The 27,602-nt window shown below is 45.7% G+C and overlaps 1 protein-coding gene across 2 annotated transcripts in view; it reads left to right on the forward strand.

Moving 5' to 3' along the window:
• Window positions 1-27,602, forward strand: part of LOC110537002 (ADP-ribosylation factor-like protein 15) — a 65,771-nt gene that overhangs the window by 33,002 nt on the left and 5,167 nt on the right. Inside the window, exons 4-5 of one of the 2 annotated variants that reach the window (XM_036936979.1) lie at window positions 3,923-4,131; window positions 17,094-17,837. In XM_036936979.1, the coding sequence (XP_036792874.1) occupies window positions 3,923-4,131; window positions 17,094-17,138 (254 nt within the window). In that variant the 3' untranslated portion in view covers window positions 17,139-17,837. Of the gene's footprint in view, window positions 1-3,922; window positions 4,132-17,093; window positions 17,838-27,602 lie in introns of those variants that run through there. The other variant, XM_021622697.2, reaches the window with a different exon arrangement.

Below are 27,602 nucleotides of genomic sequence, written 5' to 3' on the forward strand. Positions count from 1 at the left end.
CTTGCTTCCATTCAGCCAGAAGAGCATTAGGGAGGTCGGGAACTGATGTTGGACGATTAGGCCTGGCTCGCAGTCGGCATTCCAATTTATTCCAAAGGTGATCGATGGAGTTGAGGTTAGGGCTCTTTGCAGGCCAGTCAAGTTCTTCCACACCGATATCGACAAACCATTTCTGTCTGGACCTCGCTTTGTGCAAGGGGGCATTGTCATGATGAAACTGCAAAGGGCCTTCCCCAAACTGTTGCCACAAAGTTGGAAGCACAGTATCATCTAGAATTTCATTGTATCCTGTAATATTAAAATGTCCCTTAACTAGGACTAAGGGGCCTAGCCCGGTGTTTCCACTTCACAATAACAGCACTTACAGTTGACCGGGGCAGTTCAAGCAGGGAAAATATTTGACGAACTGACTATGACAGTGCCACGTTGAAAGTCACTCTCTTCAGTAAGGCCATTCTCCTGTCAATGTTCTATGGGGATTGCATGGCTGTGTGCTCGATTTTATACATGTCAGCAACGGGTGTGACTGAAATAGCCAAATCCACTAATTTGAAGTGGTGTCCACATAGTTTTGTACATACGAACAGTACCAGTCAAAAGTTTAGACACACCTACTCATTCAAAGGTTTTTCTGTACTTTTACTGTTTTCTACATTGTAGAATAATAGTGAAGACATCAACACTATGAAATAACATATGGAATCATGTAATAACCAAAAAAGTGTTAAACAAATCAAAATATATTTTAGATTCTTCAATGTAGCCACCTTTTGCCATGATGACAGTTTTGCACACTCTTGGCATTCTCTCAACTAGCTTCACCTGGAATGTTTTTCCAAAAGTTTTGAAGGAGTTCCCACATATGCTGAGCACTTGTTAACAGCTTTTCCTTCACTCTGCAGTCCAACTCAACCATTGGGTTGAGGTCGGGTGATTGTGGAGTCCAGGTCATCTGATGCAGCACTCCATCACTCTCCTTCTTGGTCAAATAGCCCTTACACAGCCTGGAGGTGTTGGGTCATTGTCTTTTTGAAAATTATAGTCCCACTAAGCACAAACCAGATGGGATGGAGTCTAACTACAGAATGCTGTGGTAGCCATGCTGTTTAAGTGTGCCTTGAATTCTAAATAAATCACAGACAGTGTCAAAAGCAAAGCAACCCCACACCGTGTGACGGTGTGGGGTTGCTTATCCTTTTGACACTCCTTGCTTCACGGTGGGAACCACACATGCAGAGATCATCTGTTCACTTACTCTGCATCTCACAAAGACATGCCGGTTGGAACCAAAAATTTGGGCTAATAAGACCTAAGGACATATTTCCACATAATATTCCACCTAATATTCATTGCTCGTCTCTTCTTCTTATTCGTGTCCTTTTAGTAGTGGTTTCTTTGCAGCAATTCGACCGTGAAGGCTTGCTTCACGCAGTCTCCTCTGTACAGTTAATGTTGAGATGTGTCTGTTACTTTAAGCATTTATTTGGGCTTCAATTTCGGAGACTGGTAACTCCAATTAACTTTTCCTGTGGTGGTCCTCATGAGTGCCAGTTTCATCATAGCGCTTGATGGTTTTTGCAGCTCACTTGAAGAAACTTTAAAAGTTTTTGAAATATTCCATATTGACTGACCTTCATGTCTTAAAGTAATGATGGACTGTCATTTCTCTTTGCTTATTTCAGCTGTTCTTGCCATAATATGGACTTGGTCTTTTACCAAATAGTGCTATGTTCTGTATACCACCCCTACCTTGTTACAATACAACTGATTGGATCAAATGCATTAAAAAGGAAAGAAATTCCACAAATCAACTTTTTAGAAGGCACACCTGTTAATTGAAATGTATTCCAGGTGACTACCTCATGCAGCTAGTTGAGAGAATGCCAAGAGTGTGCAAAGCTGTCAAGGCAACGGGTGGCTACTTTTTGAAAAATAAAATATATATTTGGTTTGTTTAACTTTCTTTTGGTTACTCCTTGATTCCATATGTATTATTTCATAGTTTTGATGTCTTCACTATTATTCTACAATGTAAAAAAGAAAGAAAAACCCTGGAATGAGTAGGTGTGTCCAAACTGGAACTGTATGTACATACCTCTGTGTATATATATAGAGAGAGGGAGATGAACACACACAATAGCCAGTGGTCTTATGAGTGTAGGGGAGCCTTTCTGATGTCCTAATAGCCTGTAAAAGACCCCTCAGCAAGATTATGTTTGAACATTGGTTTCAACATTGTTTCTCAGGCCACGGTAGTGATGGATAGCCAAGCTCTTATGCTTGGCAGATTTTTCAGCATCTGTTCTTGAGCAATAGATTCATCTTGATAATATGGTCTAGTTAAGACTTAACTTCCTACCCCTCCTCTAACCCCGATTCCCCCCACACAATTATTTGAGGTGTTTTGATACGTAATAGTTCATCTGTAAGCTGTTTCAGCTCATACTCCCACGCAATATTACTCAATTTCTTGAGCAGGCATAATGGTCAAGTTGGGGGATGGAGTTTTTAATGGATTCTCAGAGTAGTAGGCTAATCGTCTGTAAACACTTGTAATGAGGGGCGGAATCAGCCATAAACATGCCTGGATCGTATTCCTTAGGGCAAAATGTTTTAAAGTGCTTTGCAATGGAACATTAAAACAAGTGTTTCTTGTTGGACAAGTCCAGGTAGCCCCTCCCTGTTTGTCTGTTTTCCTCCGTTTGATTCCCTAATGAATAACACCCTAATGAGAGATGACGGTGGGCGTGGTTAAATTACAGTCCGGTCCACTTTTCCTATAGCCCCAGAGATGGAAGAGTTAAACCATGGCCTCTTTCTCTTTTAGATTTCAGAAAAATAAGTGGTTGTTTTTCCAGCCACACTCAGTGAGAGTAATTTAACAATGCGAGTCCTGATAATGGACCTTATTCCTACGACGTTGTGGTTCTATTCCCCCTCTCTGTCACTCACTCTAACCAAAGCCATGCCCTGCCTGGTGAGTCTTTTGTACCCCCAAATTGTTGTGCAGAAAAGGAACCATATGTTCATTGTAAAAGAAAGTTCATTTGAACTGTGCTGTAGAGTGGCTCTCATAGGGAACTGCTTTAATGTGCTCTGAGTTGTTTCTCCTTTAAAGATAATCTTTGTGTGCGTCTCAAATTGCACCCTATTCCCCTTTTTATAGTGCACTACTTTTGACCCAGGATGCGATAGGGGTCTGGCCAAAAGTAGTGCACTATACAGGGTATAGTGTTCCATTTGGGATGCAGACTTCTTTTTTGTGTTGAACACACTTCATTTAGACAGACATGTAATTTCCCCACCGGCCCCCAGCGCAACAGAGCAGGAGGCTAAAAGTTGGCAGTCCCGAGGTCTTAAAAACACAATGCGCTATCCACAAAGATCTTATGAAAGGAGGGTAGAAACATTTGGAAAATGTTCTCCAGACGTATTCCAATTGAAACGATGTTGAAATTCATAGCATTTTTCCCCTTTTCTTGCTGGAGGTCCCTGTCGCTCATAGGTATCCATTTTATTTGCTGGATTATCAACCTACAATTGAATTATGTAGAACGAGCCTCTTGAAGCTAACAGTTAAAAACCAGTTTGGTTGTGACTGGCACTAAGAGTATTCTAATAGCTTGTGACAGTGTGTTATAATTTGAAATCATACTGGAGCCAGTGCCAAGAGAGCATGTGTGTGTTTTCATATTATGTGTGTGCTTGTCTGTGGATAGCATGTGTGGGGGCCTGTCTATCAATTGAAGGAGCTGATTTAATTGAGGTATTTGAACTGGTGGTACTACTAATTGTGTGGGGTGTCAGTGTGCATGTGTGTGTGTGTGTGTGTGTGTGTGTGTGCGTGCGTGCGTACGTTTGTGTGTGTGTGTGAGCATCCATCCCTGTGCTCATGCATACAGCCGTCTGTCTTTTTCTCCAGGAGCAGACTCGATAAAGAAGTACTGGTCGCGGTACTACCAGGGTTCCCAGGGAGTGGTGTTCATCCTGGACAGCGCCTCCACAGACGAGGACCTGGAGTTGGCCCGCACTGAGCTCCACTCTGCACTGCAGCACCCCCAGCTCTGCACCCTGCCCTTCCTCATACTGGCCAACCACCAGGACAAACCTGCCGCTCGCACTACACAGGAGGTAGGCCAACCGCACACACACACATACTAGTGATGCGTGGGTAGACTCACATTTTTTATCCACTAGGCTACCTGCCGCCCCTGGCACTAATGTGCGGTTATATCCGCTGTGCGGATGAAGGGCGGGCAGGTTGAATAAAGACAACCAATGCATAACAAATCCATGTGCAATTCATATCGATAGGCTACATTGAGGTTTTTCTTTCATTAATTTTTTTCTGGCATTGGTGTGTTAGCCTAAACTTTAGGTCTTATCTGTACAAGTGCCAAATGTTTTGGGAACAGGGAGGGCCAAAACAGAACAGCCTGATGTTTGGGAAAGATGTTATGTGTGATGATTGAGGCGCTATACAAATTCAACAGTCACAAGACTGTAACTTCAAATATGACAGGTCAAGGAACTGTACTGTTCAGATAGGTTAAATGGAAACTGACATCTGGACTCTGACTGTAGGTCTATAGCCTCTCACATTGCCTTAACATTAACTCCTGCAAAATTAAGCATTTCTTGCAGCAAGATGATACACCAAATGTACATTTGGACTCAAACAGGAGTGGAGAAATATTATTTCTTTCTTTCAGCATGTTGAGAGAAGGAATGCATGGTTAGGGAAGGTAAAATCTTTATCAGCATCATAAATGCTGATTTATATTTCAACCACATAAAATATGCATCCAAGTCGAACTGAAATGTTGTCAAAAACATGTTGGGTTGTTTCACAGATTTTAATTCCCTTAGAACTGGTCAAAATTATTTCATTTGTTGCATGGAGTTATTTCATTTTCTACCCGGTCCCTAAATGCTGTGCCAGAGAAGCAGAGATGAAAGAGAACTTTACCGAAGTTAAATAGATTTTCACTTTCACACATACAGTGGGGCAAAAAAGTATTTAGTCAGCCACCAATTGTGCAAGTTCTCCCACTTAAAAAGATGAGAGAGGCCTGTAATTTTCATCATAGGTACACGTCAACTATGACAGACAAAATGAGAAAAAAATATCCAGAAAATCACATTGTAGGATTTTTAATGAATTTATTTGAAAATTATGGTGGAAAATAAGTATTTGGTCAATAACAAAAGTTTATCTCAATACTTTGTTATATGCCCTTTGTTGGCAATGACAGAGGCCAAATGTTTTCTGTCTTCACAAGGTTTTCACACACTGTTGCTGGTATTTTGGCCCATTCCTCCATGCAGATCTCCTCTAGAGCAGTGATGTTTTGGGGCTGTTGCTGGGCAACACGGACTTTCAACTCCCTCCAAAGATTTTCTATGGGGTTGAGATCTGGAGACTGGCTGGGCCACTCCAGGACCTTGAAATGCTTCTTACGAAGCCACTCCTTTGTTGCCCGGGCGGTGTGTTTGGGATCATTGTCATGCTGAAAGACCCAGCCACGTTTCATCTTCAATGCCCTTGCTGATGGAAGGAGGTTTTCACTCAAAATCTCACGATACATGGCCCCATTCATTCTTTCCTTTACACGGATCAGTCGTCCTGGTCCCTTTGCAGAAAAACAGCCCCAAAGCATGATGTCTCCACCCCCATGCTTCACAGTATGTATGGTGTTCTTTGGATGCAACTCAGCATTCTTTGTCCTCCAAACACGACGAGTTGAGTTTTTACCAAAAAGTTATATTTTGGGAGAATGTCATACGGTCAGATGAAACCAATCTTCTTCTGGATAATCCAAATGCTCTCTAGCAAACTTCAGACGGGCCTGGACATGTACTGGCTTAAGCAGGGGGGCACGTCTGGCACTGCAGGATTTGAGTCCCTGTCGGCGTAGTGTGTTTTTGATGGTAGACTTTGTTACTTTGGTCCCAGCTCTCTGCAGGTTATTCACTAGGTCCCCCCGTGTGGTTCTGGCATTTTTGCTCACCGTTCTTGTGATCATTTTGATCCCACGGGGTGAGATCTTGCGTGGAGCCCAGGATCGAGGGAGATTATCAGTGGTCTTGTATGTCTTCCATTTTCTAATAATTGCTCCCACAGTTGATTTCGTCAAACCAAGCTGCTTACCTATTGCAGATTCAGTCTTCCCAGCCTGGTGCAGGTCTACAATTTTGTTTCTGGTGTCCTTTGACAGTTCTTTGGTCTTAGCCATAGTGGAGTTTGGAGTGTGACTGTTTGAGGTTGTGGACAGGTGTCTTTTATACTGATAACAAGTTCAAACAGGTGCCATTAATATAGGTAACAAGTGGAGGACAGAGGAGCCTCTTAAAAAAGAAGTTACAGGTCTGTGATAGCCAGAAATCTTGCTTGTTTGTAGGTGACCAAAATACTTATTTTCCACCATAATTTGCAAATAAATTCATAAAAAATCCTACAATGTGATTTTCTGGAATTTTTTTTCTCATTTTGTCTGTCATAGTTGAAGTGTACCTATGATGAAAATTACAGGCCTCTCTCATCTTTTTAAGTGGGGGAACATGCACAATTTGTGGCTGACTAAATACTTTTTTGCCCCACTGTATATAGCGGGGCGGTTGCGGATGGGTTGTTGACAATTGCCGGCGGGTGAACAGTTGACCCGTGCAACACACACACACCTGCTGCACACTCCGTACGGGAGATAATAAACAATGATGGCTATAAATGCTATAGATTATGGCATAATACTTGTAATAGAATGTATATCTATGGCAAACGATAGACTAGTGTCCTGTCCAGGGAGTGTACTTGTACATCAAGCTACCTCATGCTACAGAAACAGGAGATAGGCTTCTGCCCTATGGGCTGTTCTGTCTCAGACAAGGCAATTTATGGTAACAACACAACACTGACATTCAAACTAACACCAACCCTGGGCCTGGGGATGTAGCTTCACACCCAAGTAGACCAATTATGGTAACATAACACTCAGACACTGGCCTCTTTACGCACATCCTTTCCCACCTTTTGAGTCCAAATCGACAAGGAATGCTGAACACCATGTCCAGCAGGCTAAATTATACACATGAAGTCTCAATTATGTTTTTTTTGGTTTAGTCACGTAACCAGATTGCAATCAGGTAAAGACGTCTTCCCCATACAACCAGTACACAACCTGCCTATGGGGTGATGAAAGACACAATAATGACAACGTCACTCCAACCAGTTCTGCCTGCTGGGTAAAGGCCAATAGACAGACACCATTTAGAGCACTAACATACCCGACCTGCACTCTGTTTGAGAAGAACTTCTATAACCAAATTGCAATCAGATAAAGACAATCTAATCATACAATCGGTATAGGTCACCCTGACCATGAGGTCACCTTGACCATGAGGTCACCCTGACCATGAAGCCATCCCTATCGCAGCGGATCAGACTCGTCATGGATACCACACCAGATTTATTTTAAGGTTAGCCGTGCTCATGCAAACTAAACCTATTGAAGCAGCTGTCTGTTAACCTGCCTATTTTAAACAGCCGATAAATTCTAATTGCATTAGAACCTCGGCTGCGGCCAGGACCTGGCTTTGTGGGCTTGTAGCTACGTGTTTGTTTGCAAACACTCCTGTATGTGAAACCTGTGTAGTCCATTTATAACAAGAGTCGTAATGGATTTGCATCAAACCACTTCCTTTCTGACTCACACTCTCTCCTACCTTTGCTGTCTCCTCTTCACCATCCTTTCCCAATACCCCTCCCCCCCCTCATATTGACCTGAGCTAAAAACTAATCTAAACAAACCAACAAAAGTTCTGGCCTAAGTTGTAAACAGGATGTACATTCCTTGTTTATATGTCTAGCAGTCATTTCCTGTCTCTCACATGACACCCTATTCCCTATATAGCCCAGTGGGCTCTGGTCTAAAGTAGTGCACTATATAGGGAATAGGGCTCTGGTCTAAAGTAGTGCACTATATAGGGAATCAGATGCCGTTAAGGACATATCTCCTGTCTGTCTCAATCACTCATCTCTCATCTCATTTTGTTTTAATGGATTCACTTTAGCAGCTTTCACTCAAAGGACTGTATTAGACTGGGATGGGAGCATTGTATTCCTGACCTGCAGCCTGTCTCAAACCACTAACCAGACCTGCAGCCTGCCTCAAACCACTAACCTGACCTGCAGCCTGCCTCAAACCCCTAACCTGACCTGCAGCCTGCCTCAAACCACTAACCAGACCTGCAGCCTGCCTCAAACCCCTAACCTGACCTGCAGCCTGCCTCAAACCCCTAACCTGACCTGCAGCCTGTCTGTCTCAAACCCCTAACCTGACCTGCAGCCTGTCTGTCTCAAACCCCTAACCTGACCTGCATCCTGTCTGTCTCAAACCCCTAACCTGACCTGCAGCCTGTCTGTCTCAAACCCCTAACCTGACCTGCAGCCTGTCTGTCTCAAACCCCTAACCTGACCTGCAGCCTGTCTGTCTCAAACCCCTAACCTGACCTGCAGCCTGCCTCAAACCCCTAACCAGACCTGCAGCCTGTCTCAAACCCCTAACCTGACCTGCAGCCTGTCTCAAACCCCTAACCAGACCTGCAGCCTGTCTCAAAGCACTTACCAGACCTGCAGCCTGCCTCAAACCACTAACCAGACCTGCAGCCTGCCTCAAAGCACTAACCAGACCTGCAGCCTGCCTCAAAGCACTAACCAGACCTGCAGCCTGCCTCAAACCACTAACCAGACCTGCAGCCTGCCTCAAAGCACTAACCAGACCTGCAGCCTGCCTCAAACCACTAACCAGACCTGCAGCCTGCCTCAAAGCACTAACCAGAACTGCAGCCTGCCTCAAAGCACTAACCAGAACTGCAGCCTGCCTCAAAGCACTAACCAGACCTGCAGCCTGCCTCAAAGCACTAACCAGACCTGCAGCCTGCCTCAAACCACTAACCAGACCTGCAGCCTGCCTCAAAGCACTAACCAGACCTGCAGCCTGCCTCAAACCACTAACCAGACCTGCAGCCTGCCTCAAAGCACTAACCAGACCTGCAGCCTGACTGTCTCAAACCCCTAACCAGACCTGCAGCCTGACTGTCTCAAACCCCTAACCAGACCTGCAGCCTGTCTGTTTCAAACCCCTAACCAGACCTGCAGCCTGACTGTCTCAAACCCCTAACCAGAGGGGCAGCCTGACTGTCTCAAACCCCTAACCAGAGGGGTAGCCTGACTGTCTCAAACCCCTAACCAGACCTGCAGCCTGACTGTCTCAAACCCCTAACCAGACCTGCAGCCTGACTGTCTCAAACCCCTAACCAGACCTGCAGCCGAACTGTCTCAAACCCCTAACCAGACCTGCAGCCTGACTGTCTCAAACCCCTAACCAGACCTGCAGCCTGACTGTCTCAAACCCCTAACCAGACCTGCAGCCTAACTGTCTCAAACCCCTAACCAGAGGTGCAGATGTTTTCTGTCATCTTTAGCACCAGGCTATCTTTAACATGTTCTTTGTCATAATGTACTTTTTCTGAGGTTTGGGTAGAAGTAGATCAAGTTTGAATGAAATGTAGTCTTGTAGTATAGTGTGAGGAGTGTTGAAATTCCTAATGTGTGTGCTTGTGGCACATGTGGACGTGTGTGGTTAAGTGAATGTGTGCACTGCAGTCCACGGTGAAATGGGTCTGTATCAAGCTGGGGCTGTAGAAGGGTCCAGAGTGGAAGAGAAAGCCCAGTGCTCTAATTGACCTGGAGAGTTTCACACTACCTCCCAATACAGTGTGTGTGTGTGTGTGTGTGTGTGTGTGTGTAGTATGGGAAAGGGGGATACCTAGTCAGTTGTCCAACTGAATGTATTCAACTGAAATGTGTCTTCCACATTTAACTCAACCCCTCTGAATCAGAGAGGTACGGGGGGCTGCCTTAATCGACATCCACATCTTCGGCACCCGGGGAACAGTGGGTTAACTGCCTTTCTCAGGGGCAGAACGACAGATTTTTTACCTTGTCTGCTCGGGGATTTGACCTAGCAACCTTCCGGTTACTGGCCCAACGCTCTAACCACTAGGCTACTGTGTGTGTGTCTACACTGTGTGTGTGTGTGTGTGTACACTGTGTGTGTGTGTGTGTACACTGTGTGTGTGTGTGTGTACACTGTGTGTGTGTGTACACTGTGTGTGTGTGTGTATACTCTCTGTGTGTGTATACACTGTGTGCGTCTGTATACACGGTGTATACCCTGTGTGTGTGTGTGTGTGTGTGTGTACGTACACTGTTGTGTGTGTGTGTGTGTGTAGACTGTTTATGTATACTGTGTGTGTGTTTACAGTACCAGTCAAGTTTGGACACCTACTCATTCAAGGGGTTTTCTTTATTTTTACTATTTTCTACATTATAGAATAATAGTGAAGACATCAAACTATGAAATAACACATAAGGAATAATATAGTAACCAAAATGGTGTTAAACAAATGAAAATATATTTTATATTTGAGATTCTTCAATGTAGCCACCCTTTGCCTTGATGACAGCCTTGCACACTCTTGGAATTATCTCTTGGAATTCTCAACATCAGCAAGACAAAGGAGCTGATCCACAACGACAGGGCTGTAGTGGAGCAGGTCGAGAGCTTCAAGTTCCTCGGTGTCGACATCACTAAGGAATTATCATGGTCCATACACACCAACACAATCGTGAAGAGGGCATGACAACGCCTCTTCCCCCTGGCAACTTTTTGGCATTCAACTGCAAGGCGCTACAGAGTGCGTACAGCCTAGTACATCACTGGGGCCGAGCTCCGTGCCACTTTGGACCTCAATACCAGGTAATGTCAGAGGAAGGCCCTAAATATTGTCAGACTCCAGCCACCCAAGTCATAGACTGTTCTCTCTGCTACCACACGACAAGCAGTACCGATGCACCAAGTCTGGAACCAACAGGACCCTGAACAGCTTCTACCCCCAAGCAATTTGGCTGCTAAAGAGGTAGTCCGGGAAGCTATTGGTTAGCCTGGCGGTTAAGAGCCTTAGGCCAGTAACTGAAAGGTCGCTGGTTCGAATCCCATACCGACTAGGTGAAAAATCTGTTGATGTGCCCTTGAGCAAGGCACTAAACCCTAATTGCTCCTGTAAGTCACCCTGGATAAGTACATCTGCTAAATAACTCAATTGTAACTAATCTGCACTAACTATTTTGACTCATCACATACACTGCTGTTAATGTTTATTATCTGTCCTGTTGCCTAGTCACTTTATCCCAACCTATATGTACCTATCTACCTCAATTACCTTGTACCTCTGCACAGTGAGACTGGTACCTATATAGCCAAGTTATCCTTACTCATTGTGCATTTATTCCTCGGGTTATTATTTTTTTATATTATTTGACTTTTTTCCTCTCTCTGCATTGTTGGGAAGGGCCCGTAAGTAAGTTGTTTACAAAGCATGTGACAAATTAGATTTGATTTGATAATCAAAGGAAATTGGATGCACCGGAGCTAAATTTGGAGTGTCATAGCATGGGGGTGTGAACACTTATGTGAATTATATTTCAGTTTTTCATTTTCAATACATTTTCAACAATGTCTAAACATGTTTCGACTTCATCATTATGGGGTATTGTGTGTTAATGGTTAAGAAAAAAAATATTTCATCCATTTTTAATTCAGGCTTGTAACACAACAAAATGTGGAATAAGTCAAGGAGTTAGAGGTCGACCGATTATGATTTTTCAACGCCGATACCGATTATTGGATGACCAAAAATTAGCCGATACCGATTTAATAATGACAATTACAACAATACTGAATGAACACTTATTTTAACTTAATATAATACATCAATAAAATCAATTTAGCCTCAAATAAATATTGAAACATGTTCAATTTGGTTTAAATAATGCAAAAACAAAGTGTTGGAGAAGAAAGTAAAAGTACAATATGTGCTATGTAAGAAAGCTAATGTTTAAGTTCCTTGCTCAGAACATGAGAACATATGAAAGCTGGTGGTCCCTTTTAACATGAGTCTTCAATATTCCCAGGTAAGAAGTTTTAGGTTGTAGTTATTATAGGAATTATAGGACTATTTCTCTCTATACCATTTGTATTTCATATACCTTTGACTATTGGATGTTCTTATAGGCACTTCAGTATTGCCAGTGTAACAGTATAGCTTCCGTCCCTCTCCTCGCTCCTACCTGGGCTCGAACCAGGAACACAACGACAACAGCCATCCTCGAAGCAGCGTTACCCATCGCTCCACAAAAGCCGCGGCCCTTGCAGAGCAAGGGGAACAACCACTCCAAGTCTCAGAGCGCGTGACGTTTGAAACGCTATTAGCACGCACCCCGCTAACTAGCTAGCCATTTCACATCTGTTACACGAGCCTAATCTCGGGAGTTGATAGGCTCGAAGTCATAAACAGCGCAATGCTTGACGCACAACGAAGAGCTGCTGACAAAATGCACGAAGGTGCTGTTTGAATGAATGCTTACGAGCCAGCTGCAGACTGCTCTATCAAATCATAGACTTCGTTATAACATAGTAACACACAGAAATACGAGCCTTAGGTCATTTAATATGGTCGAATCCGGAAACTATCATCTCGAAAACAAGACGTTTATTCTTTCAGTGAAATACGGAACCATTAGTCTAAATATTCCTGTTACATTGCACAACCGTCAATGTTATATCATAATTAAGTAAAATTCTGGCAAATTAGGCGGCCCAAACTGTTGCATATACCCTGACTCTACGTGCAATGAACGCAAGAGAAGTGACACAATTTCACCTGGTTAATATTGCCTGCTAACCTGGATTTCTTTTAGCTAAATATGCAGGTTTAAAAATATATACTTCTGTGTATTGATTTTAAGAAAGACATTGATGTTCATGGTTAGGTACACATTGGAGCAACGATATGCACCGCATCGATTATATACAACGCAGGACACGCTAGATAAACTAGTAATATCACCAACCATGTGTAGTTAACTAGTGATTATGATTGATTTATTTTTTTATAAGATAAGTTTAGTGCTAGCTTACCTTGGCTTACTGCATTCGCGTAACAGGCAGTCTCCTTGTGGAGTGCAATGAGAGGCAGGTGGTTAGAGCGTTGTACTAGTTAACTGTAAGGTTGCAAGATTGAATCCCCTGAGCTGACAAGGTGAAAATCTGTCGTTCTGCCCCTGAACAAGGCAGTTAACCCACTGTTCCTAGGCAGTCATTGAAAATAAGAATGTGTTCTTAACTGACTTGCCTAGTTAAATAAAGGTTAAATAAAGGTGTAAAAACTAAAAATCTGCCAAATCGGTGTCCAAAAATACAGATTTCCGATTGTTATGAAAACTTGAAATCGGCCCTAATTAATCGGCCATTCCGATTAATCGGTCGACCTTTAGTATGAATTCTTTCTGAAGGCACTGTAATTCTCTGAGACATGATGACGAGACAAATGCATGAATGGATATTGTACCGTTTAGTATACGTAAGTCTGTAAATGTATACGCCACACACGCAGCAGTCTAGACAGTACTGGGTGCTACAATGGCAAGGTAGACGTGACACAGGTGGTGGTGGAGACCGTGACAAAAGGAGGCCAGTTCCACCAGACACAGCCCCTTTGTTTGACCTTTCCTGGCGCAGCGTTGTGACCTTTCTCGCAGAATGCTCTCTGCCAGCCTGTTGGGACGGGAGCGCCACACAATGGTGTCTGGATTCCTCTCCCCTCTTTCTCTTACCCTCTCTCTTTCTCTCTTTCATTCTCCCCTCTCTCTTCTCGTTCTCCCTCTTTCCCCCTCTCCCTCTTTCACTCTCGTTCTCCACCCACCCTTGTCCCCCCCTCTCTCATTCTCCCCCCTCTCTCTCGTTCTCTCTCTCGTTCTCCCCCCGTCTCTTGTTCTCCCCTCACTTTTCCCCCCCTCTCTTTCTTTCCTTGTTTGTCTGTGAGACACACATGGCTTTTGCCACCTCTCAAACACATCTTTCAATAAGAGGAGAGAAAATCTACGGCCCACAAAACATCATATAATATGTCTAATTGATCAAGGCCGATGAAGAGCTCTCGTTTCTTTTTAACGATGGATGCTATTCACTTTGAGCACTGTCTTTACACCAATGTTCATCAGATAATGCTGTAGAAGTAACAAATCATTACTCTTAATAATACATGGGATTTAAAGCGCCTTTTCAGGAAACCTAAGACACTGTACAGCAATGGGGGCCAAAGCATTTCCTCTTAGACATACATCTGCAACAGTTTAAGGTTCAAAGGAAATGCTAGTATCTCTGATATTTTGCCACACGTCCAGGTACGAGGGACTAGGTAGAGGGCAGACGATGGCTAGATGGATTGTTATCTGGACGATGTCTTCCTCTGCTAGCAGCTCAATGTGTTGTGGGTTTCCTAGGCGTCTGTCCCTATCAGTCAGTCATAACTCCATTCGGTACAGATGCTGGGGAGGGATGCTCTGTCTAGTGTCTACAGTGCCGTGTTGCAGCCAAGGTCATTTTATTATTACTCAAATCGGGGGAAAGGAGGAGGGGTGAGACCCCAGTGGATTATTTTTAAAGGAAAGGCATTGACTCCCATTACCACACAGAGGGGAAGGCAGTCTCCCCAGACCGGTGGACATGGGAAGTAAATAACCCCAGAGAGTCAAGCCTGGGCTGGGTAGAGTTTCATCTGCCACTGGGGTTAGTTATTGAGAGAGTGGAGGCTTAACCTGTCTAGGACTGGGGTTCCGCTAGCGCCAACAGCCAATGAAATTGCAGGGCGCCAAATACAAATCAACAGAAATCTCATAAATCAAATTTCTCAAACATACAAGTATTAGGCACCATTTTAAAGATTAAAATTCTCGTTAATCCAGCCACTGTGTCTGATTTCAAAAATGCTTTACAGCGAAAGCTCCACAAACGATTATGTTAGGTCACCACCAACTCACAGAAAAACTCAGCCATTTTTCCAGCCAAAGAGAGGAGTTACAAAAAGCACAAATAGAGATAAAATGAATCACTAACCTTTGATGATCTTCATCAGATGACACTCATAGGACTTCATGTCACACAATACATGTATGTTTTGTTCGGTAAAGTTCATATTTATATCCCAAAATCTTATTTTACATTGGCGTGTTATGTTCAGTAGTTCCAAAACATGCAGTGACATTGCAGAGAGCCACATGAATTCACAGAAATACTCATAAATGTTGATGAAAATTCAAGTGCTATGCATGGAACTTTAGATACACTTCTCCTTAATGCAACCGCTGTATCAGATTTTTAAAAAACATAATCTGAGAACGGCGCTCAGAGCCCAAACCAGCCAAAATAAATATCCGCCATGTTGCGCAGTCAACATTAGTCATAAATAGCATTATAAATATTCACTTACCTTTGATGATCTTCATCAGAATGCACTCCCAGGAATCGCAGTTCCACAATGTTTGTTTTGTTTGATAATGTCCATCATTTATGTCCATTTATGTCCAAATAGCTTCTTTTGTTAGGGCGTATGGTAAACAAATCCAAAAGCGCGTTCAGCTCCAGTCGGACAAAAAGTTCAAAAAGTTATATTACAGGTCGAACAAACTTGTCAAACTAAGTATAGAATCAATCTTTATGATGTTTTTATCATAAATGTTCAATAATGTTCCAACCGGAGATTTCCATTGTCTATAGAAAAGCAATGGAACAAGAGATACCTCTCGTGAAATGCGCGTGACTGAGAACGAGGCTGCTGGCAGACCCCTTAGTCAAACAGCTCCCATCCGACCCCCCTTCACAGGAGCAGCCTGAAACAACATTCTAAAGACGGTTGACATCTAGTGGAAGCCTTAGGAAGTGCAAATTAACACCTATCCCACTGTGAATTCGATAGGGGCTGAGTTCAAAAACTACAAACCTCAGACTTCCCACTTCCTGTTTGGATTTTTCCTCAGGTTTTTGCCTGCCATATGAGTTCTGTTCTACTCACAGACATCATTCAAACAGTTTTAGAAACTTCATAGTGTTTTCTATCCAATACTAATAATAATATGCATATATTAGCATCTGGGACTGAGTAGGAGGCAGTTCACTCTGGGCACGCTTTTCATCCAAAAGTGAAAATGCTGCCCCCTATCCCAAAAGTTTTAAGGGAACGGCATCAACGAGCAAAAGCCTTTGTTTAAAATGAGGATAACAGCAGAGCCTGTTTTATAATGAGGATGGGAGCAGAGCCTGTTTTATAATGAGGATGAGAGCAGAGCCTGTTTTATAATGAGGATGAGAGTAGAGTGACTTACTCACTGACTGTGCATGTGTGCTCATGATCTGCATGGAGGGAATACACACACACACACGCACACGCACACACGCACACACGCACACACAATGCGTTGGGAGGGAGGTGATAGTCTTTCTTGCGTATTACCTAAAGCCATGAGTGAAAGTGTTATTTCTAAGGGACTGCCAAGACATGTTGCCTTGCCTTATTGTCTTGGGCTTCAGACGGAGAAAGTGATGTCACTGTGATTCCTGCAGTTTTACCAGGCATGGTGGTTCTTCCAGACAGTAGGATGTATCATATGGGAAAGATGGGGGGGGATTGTCACGGTAGTTTTGTGCGTGCGTGCGTCTGGATGGTGTGTGTGTATGTGTGTGTGTGTGTGTGTGTGTGGTTTGGTGTTGCTCCTGCTGTTCAGACACTGGCCTTGGCATCCGTGGTGTACAGCGATGCCAACGTCGCCTGAGTGAATTCCCATCCCTCGGCAGAAAACAGAGTCCCGTTGTTCTGGTCGGAGCGGAGAGAGGAGGGCGTGCGGTCTGTCTGAGTCTCTGAGCACAGGGACGAACAAGGACACAAACACAGATTCCAACAGACTCCACAGGCTATCGTTGAGTTTTCCCTCCTAACCTGGGTTTAAATAGTATTCAAAATGATTTTGAAATGGTTTTGCTGTGCTTGGTTGAGCTTGCCTGTTGCATTGGAACCAATAGAAAAGTCCCAAAAGTGCCCAGCCCACCTACCAGTCACTCCAGGCAGGCTAAAGCAAGCACTCAAAAGTATTTGAAAGATTTCAGAGTAAGTGAACCCAGGTCTACCTCCCTCCACAGTGTCATTGGTCCACTGGAGCCAAGAACCCAGAACATTCCACTTGAGTTTATGGAGGAAATAAGAGCAGGTTGAGCAATACCTACCACCTGTGGTGCAGACTGGCACACATTTTGAAGAAAAGTGGCATATCGTATTTGTTTCTTATCAACTGTTATATCGAATGAAAATTCCACCAAAGAATGAGAGCAAGCTGTAATATTTATCATTAAAAACAAGCTTTTCAACTCTTGGATGGATTTCACTCAGTTCCTTAATGTATGCCATTCCCTTTGAGCCTTTTCATGTGAATTTACTTGTTTTCAAAGTCCTCTATATTAGTCGACTGTGAATCCAGCTGCCACTTAGTCACCAACACTCTTAAACACACTCAATCAAACACAACTTTTCCATATTAAAAACATTATAGATTTCTTTGTTGATCATGATAAAAACACTGCTTTTGTTTGTACCCTTTCACACAACCGTTCACGAGGAAGTGGTTCTCCAAGTGGCACTGTTTACTTTGTTTTAGTCTTTTGTGGTGCTACTTTTATCTGTTCAGTTCAGCTGTGGCCACTGAACAAATCTATCTGCAATACTCATTTAATATACCATAGTTCATTATTTAAATTAACTTCTCATTTATGTGTCATCCCTTCCCTACACATGTTCATGGTATTGCACGTTGTAAACAGCACAGATTTGCTGTGTTCAATGGGCTGTATGGTATTGAATTACAGCTGTATCATCATCTAAAGCGCACGTGTCTGACTGTTTGTAGAGGCTGTACAGTATACAGGCATTCCAACCAACAACAGCGTTTTGCAGAACTATCCTATCCATTAGGTTAAATGCACACCTACATATTGCAAACAGCCACTGGCACCGGCGGTTGGAACCGGTTCAGGGAACAGAACCGGTAACTGGGAAATAAATACATTTTTTCCAGGAACAGAATCAGAACTGGGAATGAAAGTATTCTATACTGTTCCTGAACAGAACCGTTATTTTTAAAGCGTGGGATCCGGTTAATAACGTTCTTTTACATTCCAGGCATTTTTTTCCAGTCCCACATAAAATGCAGCAATGCACCCATGGTCTAATGTTAAGGTATGATTCTGTGGCCTAATTCAGATAATGCATGTGATGATAGGCCCTTCAAGCAAAGCCTCCTCCTCCAACCTCTATCGTTTTCTCCCTACACGCAAAGTTTCTGACACATCTCACCCTACACGTCTGTCCACTGCATGTAAACAGCTGGATCTTGCCCTCTGCATAGCAAGCTGCTCTGTCTGCACTGATAGGTGAAGTAATTTCATGTCAAGCTAAATGTAAAAAATGTATTTCAACAGAAAGGAACGATATAAACCGTTACTTTTTGGGAGGTTCAAACCGGTTCAGAACTTTATTTTCACCAATAGGTATTTTTCACCAATTAGATTTCCAGGTCTGTATGTCTGATTGAGAAGTCTGGTTCTGTGTGTGTGTGTAATGCACCTTGACATAGATTCTATAAATGTCTGAAACTCTATTGTAGGGATGCGACACCATTCTTCCACAAGAAATTCCATCATTTGGTGTTTTGTTGATTTGGTTGTGGAAAATGCTGTCTCGGGTGCTGCTCCAGAATCTCCCATAAGCATGTTATTGTACAGCCACTGCGTTCCAATTTAGGCACTTATCAGTTAAGCAATTAACATCCCATTAGGGTCATGTATGAAAATGCTGGGCAGGCCATTGTTTTGGCTACCATGGCTATGCCCCCATAGGATGACAATGCCCCCATCCGCGGGACATGAATGGTCACTGAATGGCTTGATGAGCATGAAAACAATGTAAATAATATGCCATGACAAGCCAAACATCTGTTTGTTCAAATGTACAATTCACATTTCCATATCATAAAACATGGCATCATACCTTGGGTTGTTCTGAATACATTTGTCTATTGTGAAGAAAATTCACTGCAGAACATGCACCTGAATGCACTCATGATTCCATTCTATGCACATCACAATGACCATCTGTTTCTCTGAATTGGCTTGTGAAAGCCTAACACTGTAATATCATATATATTTGAATTTTAGCTAGTCATGTTGGTAATAGAACAAGCTTTCTAATTATGCCCACCTGACCTAGATTGCAATTTATAGTGGGCCGTTTTTTGGATTGCGTAAACAGCAGTGGTTGTGTGATGGCGGGGATGCAGGGTTGTGTTCAAACGTCTACAAGTGTGCTTGCTCTAGTTGCTTGTAGTTGAAGACTGTCCTTTGAGTCATAAATGTGCATTTACATTTCTTCAGAACTGTGAACACTTTGGAGAGGTGTGTGACCACTTGGAGACACCAGTTAGTCCTCTCACTCAAACTCTTGCACTTAATTTTATGTTGCACCTACACCATATTTTCCAGGAATATTCTTATCATGTTACTGAATGTATCCAGAGTATTTTCAGATTTCGTTGTCAACAAATGCAGAGGAAAGTACAGTAAATGTAAAATGCACATAAAATCAACAGTGTGATGTTTTGGATTCATTCTTGTGCCCGGTGAACTCTTCAACTTTGGTCTAATAATTTTCCCATAATCTCCTAAATGTTCCTTTTCAATTGCTACCATGCTTATGCATATGCTTTCTTATTTCTTCTGTAAGAAACGTTTCAATGTAGCTCTATCCGTATAGGCCAATTCCCATGAGTGTAAATGGTTAATTAAATCAGGAACCACACCTGTGTAGAAGCACCTGCTTTCAATATATTTACTGTCCCTCATTTACTCAAGTGTTTCCATGTATATCGATTGAGGTCGGCAATATCTACTGTGTTCCATGAGACCTCTCTGTGTGATGGCCAGCCCTTGAGGGAGTGTGTTACTCTGGCTCTGACGTGTTCGAGTGGAGCCTCAACCTCCTCTGCTCCAACATGTGTCTCTGAAAATACTTTGACCAGGGCCCATATGGCTCTGGTCAAAAGTAGTACACTATATAGGGATTAGGGTGCCGTTTGGGACAAATCTCTAGACTGTGGCCCCCGACCGATGGAGCCTCCTGCCTCACCCCAATGTGTTTCCAATGTTCTGGCTCTGAAGACACTGAGGGGATAGCCAGCCAGACCCAGTCCGCTATGCAGTGTGTGAATAATGGACTACCTAACTCCGCTTCAGACTCAGCCATCCACTTCACTCCAGCAGTCATAACAACTCGCACACCAAGCTATACATACTGGAAGTGGCATCAGTCGTCATGGCGTGAGGAGAGATTCATAACACAGATGAATGATGGCACCAGATGGTTCCTTTTCATGTATAAGGGCAGCGTTATATCAAGGCGGCAGTACATAATACATAGGATCTGTACTCAGCACTCCTCCGTGAAAGCTGTTGTGCAAACTGTTGATGTATATCATTAGATGTATTATGGTGTATAAGTACGCCAATGGACGAGTTGGACATACAGGACAAGTTCGCGCAATGTACAAAAGCCTTGTATTAGTGTTCTTAGCGTCTCTGCTGTTTTGAAATGTGAATCAGGTCTTGGCTCAGCGTTGGTTACTGAACTACCTCATGAAGAATGCTTTACCACAGAGGAATCCCCACCGCTAGGCCCTCGACTACTCCAAAGTGAAATATTATTCCCTCCACTGCAGTGGGGAAATAGCAGGGATGATCCCAAGGATGTTAAAGGTCTTACAGGAGGTTTGCTTTGGAACAGTCCCGATATTCACATTTAAAATAATAAAAACTAGAGCTATTACCAAAAATCCGACTTCAGTCTGAAATATGAGCTGTACATCACACCTACGGGATGGAATCTCATTTTTCAGGTGAATTGGTACATTTCAGAGTATCTTGGTGTTATTATTTTGGGTCACCTGTCAGTCAGAGAATGTTTTACCACAGAGGAATCCCCACCGCTAGGCCCTTGTCTACTCCAAAATGAAATATTATTCCCTCCACTGCAGTTGTTTTATTTGTCTTTTGTGGATTTATCAAATTGCTGTCTGGGCAGCATTTCAGGCTACCCTGGGGCGGCAGGGTAGCCTAGTGTTTAGAGCATTTGACTAGTAATCGAAAGGTTGCAAGTTCGAATCCCCGAGCTGACAAGGTACAAATCTGTTGTTCTACCCCTGAACAAGGCAGTTAACCCACTGTTTCTAGGCCGTCATTGAAAACTGACCTGCCTAGTTAAATTAAGGTAAAATAAAAACAATAAAAAGGTTGATACTGATACTGCAGAAGACATATGGCATGTCCCCAGCCCAGCTCCCCAGTCCATGTCCCCAGCCCAGCTCCCCAGTCCATGACCCCAGCCCAGCTCCCCAGTCCATGTCCCCAGCCCAGCTCCCCAGTCCAGTCCATCTCCCCAGCCCAGCTCCCCAGTCCAGTCCATCTCCCCAGCCCAGCTCCCCAGTCCAGTCCATCTCCCCAGCCCAGCTCCCCAGTCCAGTCCATGTCCCCAGCCCAGCTCCCCAGTCCAGTCCCTGTCCCCAGCCCAGCTCCCCAGTCCAGTCCATGTCCCCAGCCCAGCTCCCCAGTCCAGTCCATGTCCCCAGCCCAGCTCCCCAGTCCAGTCCATGTCCCCAGCCCAGCTCCCCAGTCCCTGTCCCCAGCCCAGCTCCCCAGTCCATGTCCCCAGCCCAGCTCCCCAGTCCATGTCCCCAGCCCAGCTCCCCAGTCCAGTCCATCTCCCCAGCCCAGCTCCCCAGTCCAGTCCATCTCCCCAGCCCAGCTCCCCAGTCCAGTCCATCTCCCCAGCCCAGCTCCCCAGTCCAGTCCCTGTCCCCAGCCCAGCTCCCCAGTCCAGTCCATGTCCCCAGCCCAGCTCCCCAGTCCAGTCCATGTCCCCAGCCCAGCTCCCCAGTCCAGTCCATGTCCCCAGCCCAGCTCCCCAGTCCACGTCCCCAGCCCAGCTCCCCAGTCCAGTCCATCTCCCCAGCCCAGCTCCCCAGTCCAGTCCATCTCCCCAGCCCAGCTCCCCAGTCCAGTCCATCTCCCCAGTCCATCTCCCCAGCCCATCTCCCCAGCCCATCTCCCCAGCCCAGCTCCCCAGCCCATCTCCCCAGTCCAGTCCATCTCCCCAGTCCATCTCCCCAGCCCAGCTCCCCAGTCCAGTCCATGTCCCCAGCCCAGCTCCCCAGTCCAGTCCATCTCCCCAGCCCAGCTCCCCAGTCCAGTCCATGTCCCCAGCCCAGCTCCCCAGTCCAATCCATGTCCCCAGCCCAGCTCGCCAGTCCAGCCCAGCGCAACTCCCCAGTCCAGCTCCACAGTCTAGTCCAGCGTCCCAGTCCTGTCCAGCTTCCCAGTCTAGTCCAGCCCAGTTGGCCAGCCCAGCGCCCCAGTCCAGTCCAGCTCCCAAGCCCAGCTCGCCAGTCCAGCCTAGTTAGCCAGTCCAGCTCCCCAGCCCAGCTTCACAATCTAGTCCAGCGTCCCAGTCTTGTCCAGCTTCCCAGTCTAGTCCAGCCCCGTTGGCCAGCCCAGCTCGCCAGTCCAGCCTAGTTTGCCAGTCCAGCTCCCCAGTCTAGTCCAGCTCCCCAGCCCAGCTCGCCAGTCCAGCTCACCAGTCTAATCCAGCTAACCAGCCCAGTCCAGCTCCTCAGTCCAGTCTAGCTCCTCAGCCCAGCGCCCAATCCAGCACCGGGCTCCTCAGTCCAGCCCAGCTCCTCAGTCCAGCCCAGCTCCTCAGTCCAGCCCAGCTCTCCAGTCCAGCCCAGCTCTCCAGTCCAGCCCAGCTCTCCAGTCCAGCCCAGCTCTCCAGTCCAGCCCAGCTCCCCAGTCTAGTCCAGCTCCCCAGCCCAGCTCGCCAGTCCAGCTCACCAGTCTAATCCAGCTAACCAGCCCAGTCCAGCTCCTCAGTCCAGTCTAGCTCCTCAGCCCAGCGCCCAATCCAGCACCGGGCTCCTCAGTCCAGCCCAGCTGCTCAGTCCAGCCCAGCTGCTCAGTCCAGCCCAGCTGCTCAGTCCAGCCCAGCTGCTCAGTCCAGCCCAGCTCTCCAGTCCAGCCCAGCTCTCCAGTCCAGCCCAGCTCCCAAGTCCAGCCCAGCTCCCAAGTCCAGCCCAACTCGCCAGCCCAGCTCCTCAGTCCAGTCTAGCTCTCCCGTCCAGCCTAGCTCCCCAGCCCAGGTCCCAAGCCAGCCCAGCTCCGCAGTCCAACTCCCCAACCCAGCACCCCAGTCCAGCTCCCCAACCCAGCACCCCAGTCCAGTTCAGCTCCCCAGCCCAGCGTCCAATCCATTCCCCCAGTCCAGCTCCTCAGCCCAGTCAATTTCCTCAGCTCCTCAGCCCAGCCCATTTCCCCAGCTCCACAGTCCAGTCCATTTCCCCAGCTCCACAGTCCAGCTCCTCAGCCCAGTCCATTTCCACAGTCCAGTCCATTTCCCCAGCTCCCCAGCCCAGTCCATTTCCCCAGCTCCACAGTCCAGCTCCTCAGCCCAGTCCATTCCCCAGCTCCACAGTCCAGCTCCCCAGCCCAGCTCGCTAGTCCAGCCCAGCTCGCTAGTCCAGCCCAGCTCGCTAGTCCAGCCCAGCCCAGCACCCCAGTCCAGCTCCAGCCTCCGAGCAGGCCAGATGTTTGGTGTCAGCCCGTTCAGGTGGCTCGTAGTCGTAGCCCCCTGTAAAATGTAGTTACTGTAAACCTACAGTGAGGGAGGCTCACAGGTGTTTTGCTGCCGCCTCGACATCCCCCCCAAGGTGTGTTGGGAAACAGGTCTCCTGTGTGGAGGGAAGGAGGCCCATGTGGCTACGCAGCGCAGGGGGTAATACAGGAGTCACTCAGCACCCTATGGTACCAACACATGGGCTCTATACCAACACATGGGCTCTGTACCAACACATGGGCTCTGTACCAACACATGGGCTCTGTACCAACACATGGGCTCTGTACCAACATATGGGCTCTGTACCAACACATACAGTAGGCTCTGTACCAACACATGGGCTCTCTACCAACATATGGGCTCTGTACCAACACATACAGTAGGCTCTGTACCAACATATGGGCTCTGTACCAACACATACAGTAGGCTCTGTACCAACACACACAGTAGGCTCTGTAGCAACACATGGGCTCTGTACCAACACATACAGTAGGCTCTGTACCAACACATACAGTAGGCTCTGTGCCAACACACACAGTAGGCTCTGTACCAACACATACAGTAGGCTCTGTACCAACCCATACAGTAGGCTCTGTACCAACACATACAGTAGGCTCTGTACCAACACATACAGTAGACTCTGTACCAACACATGCAGTAGGCTCTGTACCAACACATACAGTAGGCTCTGTACCAACACACACAGTAGGCTCTGTACCAACACACACAGTAGGCTCTGTACCAACCCATACAGTAGGCACTGTACCAACACATACAGTAGGCTCTGTACCAACACATACAGTAGGCTCTGTACCAACACATACAGTAGGCTCTGTACCAACACATGGGCTCTGTACCAACACACACAGTAGGCTCTGTACCAACACATACAGTAGGCTCTGTACCAACACATACAGTAGGCTCTGTACCAACACACACAGTAGGCTCTGTACCAACACATACAGTAGGCTCTGTACCAACACATACAGTAGGCTCTGTACCAACACACACAGTAGGCTCTGTACCAACACATACAGTAGGCTCTGTACCAACACATACAGTAGGCTCTGTACCAACACATACAGTAGGCTCTGTACCAACACACACAGTAGGCTCTGTACCAACACATACAGTAGGTTCTGTGCCAACACACACACAATACAGTAGGTTCTGTGCCAACACACACAGTAGGCTCTGTACCAACACATACAGTAGGCTCTGTACCAACACACACAGTAGGCTCTGTACCAACACATACAGTAGGCTCTGTACCAACACATACAGTAGGCTCTATACCAACACACACAGTAGGCTCTGTACCAACACATACAGTAGGTTCTGTGCCAACACACACACAATACAGTAGGTTCTGTGCCAACACACACAGTAGGCTCTGTACCAACACATACAGTAGGCTCTGTACCAACACACACAGTAGGCTCTGTACCAACACATACAGTAGGCTCTGTACCAACACATACAGTAGGCTCTATACCAACACACACAGTAGGCTCTGTACCAACACACACAGTAGGTAATGTACCAACACACACAGTAGGCTCTGTACCAACACACACAGTAGGCACTGTACCAACACACACAGTAGGCTCTGTACCAACACACACAGTAGGCTCTGTACCAACACACACAGTAGGCTCTGTACCAACCCATACAGTAGGCTCTGTACCAACACATACAGTAGGCTCTGTACCAACACATACAGTAGGCTCTGTACCAACACATACAGTAGGCTCTGTACCAACACATGGGCTCTGTACCAACACACACAGTAGGCTCTGTACCAACACATACAGTAGGCTCTGTACCAACACATACAGTAGGCTCTGTACCAACACACACAGTAGGCTCTGTACCAACACATACAGTAGGCTCTGTACCAACACACACAGTAGGCTCTGTACCAACACATACAGTAGGCTCTGTACCAACACATACAGTAGGCTCTGTACCAACACATACAGTAGGCTCTGTACCAACACACACAGTAGGCTCTGTACCAACACATACAGTAGGTTCTGTGCCAACACACACAATACAGTAGGTTCTGTGCCAACACACACAGTAGGCTCTGTACCAACACATACAGTAGGCTCTGTACCAACACACACAGTAGGCTCTGTACCAACACATACAGTAGGCTCTGTACCAACACATACAGTAGGCTCTATACCAACACACACAGTAGGCTCTGTACCAACACACACAGTAGGTACTGTACCAACACACACAGTAGGCTCTGTACCAACACACACAGTAGGCACTGTACCAACACACACAGTAGGCTCTGTACCAACACACACAGTAGGCTCTGTACCAACACATACAGTAGACTCTGTACCAACACACACAGTAGGCACTGTACCAACACACACAGTAGGCTCTGTACCAACACACACAGTAGGCTCTGTACCAACACACACAGTAGGCTCTGTACCAACACATACAGTAGGCTCTGTACCAACACATACAGTAGGCTCTGTACCAACACACACAGTAGGCTCTGTACCAACACATACAGTAGGCTCTGTACCAACACATACAGTAGGCTCTGTACCAACACATACAGTAGGCTCTGTACCAACGCATACAGTAGGCTCTGTACCAACACATACAGTAGGCTCTGTACCAACACATACAGTAGGCTCTGTACCAACACATGGGCTCTGTCTGAAAGTGTAAAAGCTGTCCAATCCTTGAGTCCTCCTGTCCTTGATACCTTCTGTCCTTGATCCCTCATTTCCTCACCTCCCTCCCAATGATGCATTAGAGGAGAGCTCAGCTTGAATTTCTTATGGAACTGGCTCAGGTGATAACTTCCTGTTTCAAAACGTTTTCTCTACTGGACATGACCCGGGTGTCTTCCAGATGCCGGTTTGGATTGGAGAAGTTGTGATCGTTCATCATCATGGGAGGACCAGTCGTGTTTCGGGCGAGTTGAGTTTCTCTTTCCTCAAGTGACCCCTTTCATCATTATGTTTAAAGTGGTGAGTCGGGCAGATGAGCACCCTGCAACGGCCTTTGGCGCACATGGCCCTGCCTCAGGTTAACACCGTCTTACTGTAGGTTTCCTCTCCCGGCCTCCCGGCGTTTTTAATCAGCCTTTAAAGGTCAGGAGAGATCCCCTCAATCAGACTTGATCTCTTCAGCCTTGAAACTCATCCTATTGATCCCAGCTTTGAGCAGATTGATCTTGTGCTGTACAACATAAAGGTCCCACCACCACAGTCTATAGAGCCAGAGCTTCAACCCTTTATCTGCTGCACACACTGAATGACCCTCGCACATCTTTAGCGTGTTGGCCTCGTGACCCAGAACTGTCTTGTGTTAGCTAGCTCAGCCTGCATGTTAGTCGGGCTAAACGAGGGTACCAGCAACTTGCCCCTCCTGACCCCATTGAGACGTCCAGCAGAGATGAACTGCTGTGTCAGTCTGTTTCACCAGACAATGGATTGTTGTAGTGTATTAGCCAGGCTAGACACCGTTTTCTGAGCAAAAGGTGGACATAAAAGACTGTAAAACACCAGCAAATCAGCTGCAAGTGATTTTAATTTTGGAAATCTGTTCCAAAGTATTACCACGCATAATAGAGAGATACACTGGGTCACAAGGCTAACAAGATAAAGATATAGGGAGGCAGGTAGCCTAGCGGTTAAGAGCATTGGGCCAGTAACTGATAAGGTCGCTGGTTCGAATCCCCATACCGACTAGGTGGAAAATCGGTCGATGTGCCCTTGAGCAAGGCACTTAACCCTAATTGCTCCTGTAAGTCATGTCTGCTAAATCATTTTTTATTTAGATTTTTTTTAAATAAGAGATTGACTGACCAGGTGAAATCTATGATCCCTTATTGAGATCACTTGTTAAATCCACTTCAATCAGTGTAGATGAAGGGGAGGACACTGGTTAAATAAGTATTTTTT

The sequence above is a fragment of the Oncorhynchus mykiss genome, chromosome 12 (genome assembly GCF_013265735.2).
Source record: "Oncorhynchus mykiss isolate Arlee chromosome 12, USDA_OmykA_1.1, whole genome shotgun sequence".
Classification (NCBI taxonomy): Eukaryota; Metazoa; Chordata; class Actinopteri; order Salmoniformes; family Salmonidae; genus Oncorhynchus; species Oncorhynchus mykiss.